The sequence below is a fragment of the Diadema setosum genome, chromosome 13 (assembly GCF_964275005.1).
Source record: "Diadema setosum chromosome 13, eeDiaSeto1, whole genome shotgun sequence".
In the NCBI taxonomy this organism is placed as follows: domain Eukaryota; kingdom Metazoa; phylum Echinodermata; class Echinoidea; order Diadematoida; family Diadematidae; genus Diadema; species Diadema setosum.
The window spans coordinates 27,201,218-27,209,814 of NC_092697.1; the positions used below are offsets into that span (position 1 = coordinate 27,201,218).

Here is an 8,597-nt window from a genome sequence, read left to right on the forward strand (position 1 = left end):
TGTTCGTTGTAACGCGAGTGCACTGTATCTCTTTTTCAGAATTTTTCAGGGGTTGACATTAACCACTGGACCTTACTTTAGTTACATGCTTGTTCAGGGTTGAAAACTATAAAAAAAATTGCAAAAGACCCCCTAATTTAATTATTTTTTTGGTGGATTTTTTCCCCTGAATTGATCACCTAAAAACTCCCTTTCCCCAAACCATGCATGCGATACCGATGACCAGGTGAGTGAGGGGCCAAAGTACCAGACTTCATCTAAAGACACTAGAGGAAGCTGACAATCATGTACTTTTTTTGAGGATTTATTCCACTCTTCTGACAAAAAGTCTCATCACGAGTTTGTGGTTGATGTATGTTGCTGCTGCTGCTGCCACCAAATGAATGAGCCAGTAATTGTGATAAAAATGGTTGTGTGGTTGTTGACATCAGTACACAGTTGTCATCTACGATGAGGCCGCTCCTCGTGGCCTTGGCTTGGCAATCGTGCCTTCACGGAACCCATTCCTGCAGAGGTGCACAGAGACAATGTTGCAGACATTAGTAAATACACAATTTCAATCACAATAGAGCAACTAACCAAAAGATTAAAATAAATAAATTTAGTATTTGCCCAACCCATCAGAGTATAAAGGATGATGATTATCAATATATAAAAATCGATATCAATATGAAACAGGCTTAGATGTGATAAGAAAACTTTGATGCTTTAATCTAATTATTACGCAACTCAAAAGTTGCATATTTCCAGTCAAGTTTCACACTCTTTTGAATCAGGCTGTTATGGCATAATTGGTCCAAAAACAAAACAAAAAAAGACTTTTTGCTCTTCTACCAGTCCACAGCAACATAAATCATGCTGCAATACAGACTGGACATCCCTTATCTATCAATACAGATAACCTAGACAAATGTCAGTAAACATCAATAAGAAGTAAAATTATATGGGTATAATATGGTCATTAAAATGCCATCTGGGGCTTGGCTGTTTTTCTAGCAACATACGTTTTTGTAGTTACTGAGTAAACAGTAAGTGTACACCTGTCCACTACTTACTTGAAGCGTCGGTTGACGGCACGGAGGTGCCTGATTCGGCCAGTTCCAGTGGTCTTTCTCCTTTTGGCCTTCATGCTCCAGTTGTCTGTCATCAAACAAAACCACAAATTACAAGTGTAAAAGATTTTATTGTTGTTTTTTAAACAGTTTGAACACATGAAATACAGGCCTCTCCCGTTATGACCAAGTAATCAGAACACATGCAGTTTTCTTTGCGAACAAATGAAATTTATAATGAAAACACGCAAACCTTGCTTATATTGCATCTTGTTTACCGGTAATAAATTGTACACTTGTCATGTGAGGAAAGGCAACGTTAAATGCATTGGCTTCTCAATCATTCTATTCAAATTTTACAGGCGAGAGAGAGGGCATGTTGTTTGTATTTTCATATTTAGAGAGCGCAAGATGGGTGCATTACTGGAAAGTACAGTCAAAATTTCGAAGGCAAGTGAATCATGACATCATTTCATGTTCACTTGCTTTTCAATCTCAGATGCTACCCTATACTGATGCATGTATGCTGCACCACTCAACTTGTCTTTCCCCCTGTTTTCTTCAGGTTCAGATTACACACTGTATGCACAGCATGTGCAACAGACACACACACACACACACACACACTATCCATGGTACAATATAAACTCGTATTACATGACATAACACAAGTTCTTCTTGGAAACAGTTGTGTGACACTGACAGTGGATAGACCACGCTGATATGAAAGATGTTTACCCATGCAGAGACACTCAGTAAATGTTTGTTCTACCACGTAACTTTGTAAGCAATCTGCATTTCATTCAATTGAAGCACATTTCTTGTGTTTTACTTCATCAATGGCACTCAAAATTACTCGATTGCAACAAGAATTTCACTACAACTATGTTGGTTTTGTATGAATTTTGCACCATACAGTAGATTGTAACAGCTGATATCAAAGGAAAGTTAATGTTAATGTACATGTGGATTGGGTGAATGCAGCATTATCAGTAGAACACATCAGTGACAGTTTGAAGAAAATCAGATGATCCATTAAAAAGTTGAGTTTTTCCATTTCAGGAAATATTTTAAGTCTCCATTGCTTTTTCTCTCTCTTACACATTAAAGCACAAAAATGTGTTGCATTTAGAGACAGTTCTGTTGTTTAGCTTCTCTACTGTGATGGTATTATAGTACTTTGTAAATCAGAATGCTAAATGAACTCCTGAGATAATTCTCTTCCTATACTCACACTTCCTAATGGTCTTGGCTGGGAACCCACAACTGGCACACACTCCCTTCTGGATATGGAAGCTGCGACGCCCACACCTTCGGCAGAAGGTGTGGGTCTTATTCTTGCGCTTACCAAAACTCGAAGTACCCTTCGTCTGTCAACAAGAGCAAGAAATTGGAATGCATGATGAGAACGAAGTCAAGTACTAAATTTATCTGTCAGCACTACAGTGCTGATTGGTGTGATTTGTTATTCTATCCATCTGGAGTACCTGCAGAACAATTCATCTAAATATCATACCCCACAAGCATCCTGCACGAGCACGGCGGTCATGTCGAGAAATCATAGATTTTTAGTGGGTAGACCCATGTCCAATGTTCTTTTTTTTTTTTTTTTTTTACATAGATCCATCTAAATCTTGTTTTGTTTTGTTCTGTTTTTACATAGATCCATCTAAATCTTGTTTTGTTTTGTTTTGTTTTGTTTTGTTTTGTTTGTTTGTTTGTTTTTTTATATCAACAAAATAAAGCAAGCATTCTATGAAATTCAAAAATAGATCTAGACTCTCAGTCTAACTAGTAACTGTTACTAATGCAATTTTGGTGGACTGGTTAGTTAGGCCCGATAGCCCGAAGGATATCGAGGCAAAATCGTGAAACAGGCCCCATCGCAGTGCGCGTGCATCCAGGCATTTAATAGCAAGCAAGGTTAGGTTAGGGTTGTATCCAAAGATAGTAGATAACAAGATACGAAGGCGCACAATAAAAATGGACACAAATGGCTACCCTACATGACGATACAAAAGAGAGCTAAGTACAAACTCAGTACACCTAGGAACATCATTCATTTCCAAAGGTAGTGGTATCTTTATTATCTTAAAAAGATTAAAAAATTATAGTTGTAGCTTTTTTTCGATTAATGGGATTATTTTGAAGAACAAGATTTTAGAGTAATAAGGATTATTTCGTGGAGGTAAAAATTTGGCAACAACATGATCTCACAATCAAAACGCTTGATAAACAACGACATCTTCAAAGACAGCGCGTCTCAGGCAAAGACACACATCACCTGAGACGCGCTGTCCCTGAAGCCGCTGCTGCTGTTTATCAAGCGTCGAGGCAGCGCGTCTCAGGTGACGTGCGTAATATGCTTGAGGACCGCGCGCTGTCCATTTGTTTTGTACAGGATTAGTGCGCACTTTCCTGTCTTATTAGTTAAGCGTCTTTGGTTGTATCTAAGGTCAAAATTAGTTGAGGGACATAAGGAAGTCTTTCCAAGAATAAGAGGGGAAAAAGAAAAGAAAGCACGATGTCAACAGGGAGGGAGAAAGGACGAAAGATGCTACAAATGTATGCTGTGGATATCGGCCAAGCCACTGTATCAATCACACATAAATGCCGTTTGGTGGGGCCGCATTCATGTGTTAAATAGACCACAGACCCAACACTGTGATCTAACGATGTTAGAAAGATGTTCACTGTGGAAGAAAGCCCCACCACCGTGCTTATGTTCCGTCGCGTTGAACGCTGCACGGTGGGGCCGGCTGCTTTCACGAGTAGCTAATTTACAAACAGGCATGCCGCTGTAGACTATTTCAAGTGTATTCCAACGAACAGGCAGTGGTGGGGCCTACTTCATGGGCATTATCGCGAAATAGGTCCCCACTCCATTCACCGCCATTCGTCATAGTCGCTAGCCGGGGACTTCTTTCAACCTCCACAGACTTTTGTTTGCACATAGTGGAGACGCACACGCAGAACGAGAGGGGACCGATAGGCGATATCACGGCGCTAGTGCACTTTCGCACCCGTTTGTCAAACGACCTCCAAACAACCACAAACTCACCCTGATTTTTCAGTAACCTAAAATACTTCCATCTGAGTCTCCAAAGTCCACTTTTAGCGTTTACAAGTGTCGGAAAATCGTTGGAAAATCTTGATCGCTATCGCTGGAATTGCTGCTCGGGGCACAAGCACAATGACGAATTGGTCTGAATGTAGCGACACAGCGGCTTTTTCTATGGTGTCGTTGAAAAGCTGAAATTTGTTTTTTCCTTGTAATCGGCCAAGGTGGAAATGGTATTTTCTTTTTAAAGACACCACAGAAGAACTTGCCGTGGTCACTGTGAGATAGCGACATTCAGATCAATCGCAGTGCTCGCTGCTGTGCTGCCGTGTGTTTTGTACATCATGCTGCGCTGTCTGCTCCTGTGCAACGCATTTATCGCTGAGCGAGTAGCTGCGATCGAGATTATTCCAAGAAGTAGATAAATGACAAAATGGTGAAAATTCCATTTCTAACGTTACTGGACTTTAATCTCGCTCAGATGCAAGAAGGTTACTGAATAACTAAGGTGAGTTTGTGCATGTTTGGAGGTCATTTGACAAACAGGTGCGAAAGTACACTAGCGCCGATATCACGATTTGGCCACTTCATGAGTATACCGATATAGATATCGAGATCGAGTCTCAACAACTTTTTGAGAACCATCATCATTTGATCATTGCCAGTGCGGCGTGAGCGGAGAACACATCTTGTGTGCACGGACTGTGGTGGGGCTCAACCGGAGGGTTTCCGTATCATATCTGTGTTAGGCTACGACTACGCTGTACATAGATTTATAATGCTTTTTTGTGTTTTTTACTGGAACCGCACGATAAAAATTTAAGTTGATATCCATCTCACGTATGTTTTTATTGATAATGATACATAAGAGATACGTGAATTTTGTTTAGAAGGTGAGGATTATGAAGATTGCTTTCGATGATTTGTGAAGCTCACCATTTTGGTTAGGCAGCAGATTGGTAAAGGGCGAACTACAGCTGGCGCTCTACCTTCAGACTGAGCCCTCTCTCGCTCAGGGCTCTCGACTGACCATGAAAAGTTTCTGGTCTGTTTTCAATTCAATTCAGTTCAGTTCAATGTTTTATTTCATTTTTCGACAAGAACGTATAAACATCACTTTTATACTTTTTTTTGCGGGGGGGGGGGGGGGGTAACAGAAATGAAATGGGCCGCTGATGAGCCGCTGATACTGTAATCTGATTACAGTATTTTATATTCTGTTCCCATCGTGGTTCAGGGGTCTATTTTCGTAAAAGTCTTATGAGAGACTTTTCGCTCAGAAGACAAACATTCATGAAATTGATTTTACGTTTCTTTGAAAATCGTTCATAACTACATAGTATTATGAGCGACTTTGGCAATTCTGATGTAAAGACTTGTCTTCTACTGTATTGTGGCTTCATGAAACATACCCCTGATCGATGGTAGCAGCAGCAGCCCTGCAGCAGAACCTGCATCCCTTGAATAAACCTGATTTATTAAAAAAAAAAAAAAACCAAAAAACAAGTGTTGTTTTGTAGACAGTCATCTTTTCGATTGAGCAAAAGAGAGTCATTCATTTTCTTGTTTCCACAAGGTCACCATCCCGCATGCTTTACGAAAGTACTACAATGTATATCTCAACATTTCCTTCTTACAGATTATTAGTGTATGGATACGGAACTTGAATTTTGAAATTCACATGAAAATTACACACACACACACACACACACACACACACACACACACACACACACACACACACAAAGGTTCGTGTGAATTCACTGGGTTGCTTGAAAAATACACTTAATTACATCCTCTCATAAAACACAAAACAAAACAAAACGATGATAAACAATCATCACAGACAGTATCAAACAGTATGTAGAGGAGTCGCATTAGCAAGCCCAATTTAGGCTTGATCCTACAGCTTCCAGAAGTAGGAGCAAATTTTCTTATTAGATTTTAATCCATGCATAAGACAGCGCGTACAAGACATCATGCATAATATTTTGTTCTGCCCCCCCCCCCCCCACACACACACACAACAGTTAGTGTAGCAATGTAATACCTTTGAGAACTACATAGGGTCATGTATAACTTTATTGGTTTCCGTCTGCTGCACCATGTATAGTAAAAACGGCATTCCTTCCCGATGTTTATATCAAATTCAATAGTTTATTTATTTCCATCATCAAAAAAGGAAAAGAGAACATGATTTAAAGCGGTACAAGTTGTCGATTTGTCTTTCATTCGTCTGATAAGGGCAGTTTTTTCAAATAATACAATAATAATCATAAAGTAAAATATGCACGAATAATATCATAAAAAAGAAACAAAGTAAATAATCATAACGATAGAAAACGGTGTTCCACTAAAAGCCAAGTTTGCAAGACGTGGAACACTGGAAACATAACAACGACAGCACCAATTTGTTATACCTCTTTATATTCATATTAAATTCTTCTATAATATTGTACATTTGCTCATTGATATAATGATGCTGATACTATAAACAATACTTACTATGATTTTAGAATGCAAACATAAACTATAAACATAGCACATTGATTTTATGACACAGACACTATTTTGCCGTGTATGCCAGGAAAATTGACTAAAAAGGAAGATTATACACGCGGCCACACAAAACAATAACGACAACCGCAATAATAACAACCCCCCCCCCCCCCGAAATAACAGAAATGAAGAAAAATGTACACACACAGTTACTGGACAACGAAGATCAAGGAAAGAGGAGCAGGGAAGAATGGAGAAAGAAAAGGAAAAGGAAAGGAATGGGAAAGGTCTGTGGACACGCTGCAAAATCTCAAGGACAAGTGAAACATGGCGGATTTTTTCATAAACGGAAAGCAAATATTTTTAAAGTTTATATTTGGATGTAATTAACTTAACAGATTGTTTTAAATCATTATCTAAGCTATTCTAAAATCTGGGTCCAGTATAAACAAATGTATTTTGAGTGTGTACAGTTCTCACTAAGGGAAGATGAAATTCTTTGGATTGTCTCGTGGGATAGTTATGTACGTGGATGTTACGGTGAAATAAAGAGTGAAATATTTTGGGTAGGTGGTTGCAGTTGTAATTAAACATAAATTGACCAAGTTGAAATACAACTCTTTTATTTTCAGGATTTCATGTTCAGGGAACAACTTATCAGATGTGCTCGGATATGAAGGTTAAAAATAATATTCTGAGCGCCATCTTTTGCAAAAGAAAAAGTTTGTCTAGCAATGTCGAATATTGGATTATATTCCCCAAGCAAGAATTCCATAATTTACATACGTTAATACCAAACTTGAATAAAGCGTCATCAAAGCAGAAGAAGGGAGGTAATATTTCAATCTATTCATCATACATACGTTACGTGCGATTACATTACAAATATTATTTATATGACACTTCCATGATAACTTGTTATCAACACAAACACCTAAAAATTTATAGACGAAACCTCTTCTAGGGGAGTAGTGTCAAATACAACATTACCTGGAAGTCTATCTAAGGAATTACTGAAAAACATATACTTTGTCTTTTCAAAATTCATGCAGTGACAATCTATTTGCATATATCCATTGTGCGACATTATTTGATTCATAATTCACTGTTGTATACTAATTAAAATATTAGGATCAGGGTGTGAATAAAAAAGATTGGAATCATCAGCAAATGATATAAGAGAGAGTTTATCTGAAGATCTAAAAAAGAAAATCATTAATGTAAACTATGAATAACAGTGGGCCTAACAAACTTCCTTGTGGAACGCCACATTCGATTTTCTTCATAGAAGAATCAAAACCGTTCACATGTACATATTGAAATTTGCTAGATAAATATCTCGCGTGAACCATTGCAAGGCTTTTCGACGAATGCCATAATGGGATAAGTATATCGTGATTAATCATAATAAATCAAAAGCCTTGAAAAAGTCAAGGAAAATGCCTATTGTATGCGAAAAATATCAGTTACTTAAGGATTCATCAAATATCAACATGAACACACACACACACACACACTTTTTTTTTTTTTTTTTCAATGACATTTTATTGATTTCATTCAAATCATTCATAAATCAACCCATTCTTGGTGTACCATGAACATAAAACGGTACAAATGCCATTCAAAACACAAATCCGTTTAACAAACTTATACTGCCAATCATCCCTCTTCAAACATAACAACTCGATTATAAATCAATCCTACTGACCATTTCTTCACGAGAAAGTATTGACATGTACACAAAATATTCTTTGACGACACTGAATCATGTTACTCACACTCACAAGAGTATATACATAAAAAAGCAACAAAATACGTTATACAAAACTAGAATGAAATCATTTCATTGAAAATCAAATCCCCATCTCCACCAACCCCGATTCACTAAAACCTACCCCACACCCACACCCACAACCACCAAACACATACACCCACAACCACCACACACATAGGCCTACACACCAAACACCAACACACATACACAC

General features: G+C 38.1%; 1 protein-coding gene across 1 annotated transcript; it reads right to left on the bottom strand.

Annotated features, from left to right (window-relative positions):
- Positions 1 to 288: 288 nt before the first annotated feature.
- On the bottom strand, positions 289 to 5,150 carry LOC140236720 (large ribosomal subunit protein eL37A-like). The gene is made up of 4 exons (XM_072316644.1): positions 5,050 to 5,150; positions 2,287 to 2,422; positions 1,056 to 1,140; positions 289 to 506 (listed from the first exon to the last, which is right to left on the bottom strand). Exons 1-4 carry the CDS (start codon positions 5,050 to 5,052, stop codon positions 446 to 448), a joined length of 285 nt encoding a protein of 94 aa, XP_072172745.1. The 5' UTR covers positions 5,053 to 5,150; the 3' UTR covers positions 289 to 445.
- Between the last annotated feature and the right edge of the window lie 3,447 nt (positions 5,151 to 8,597).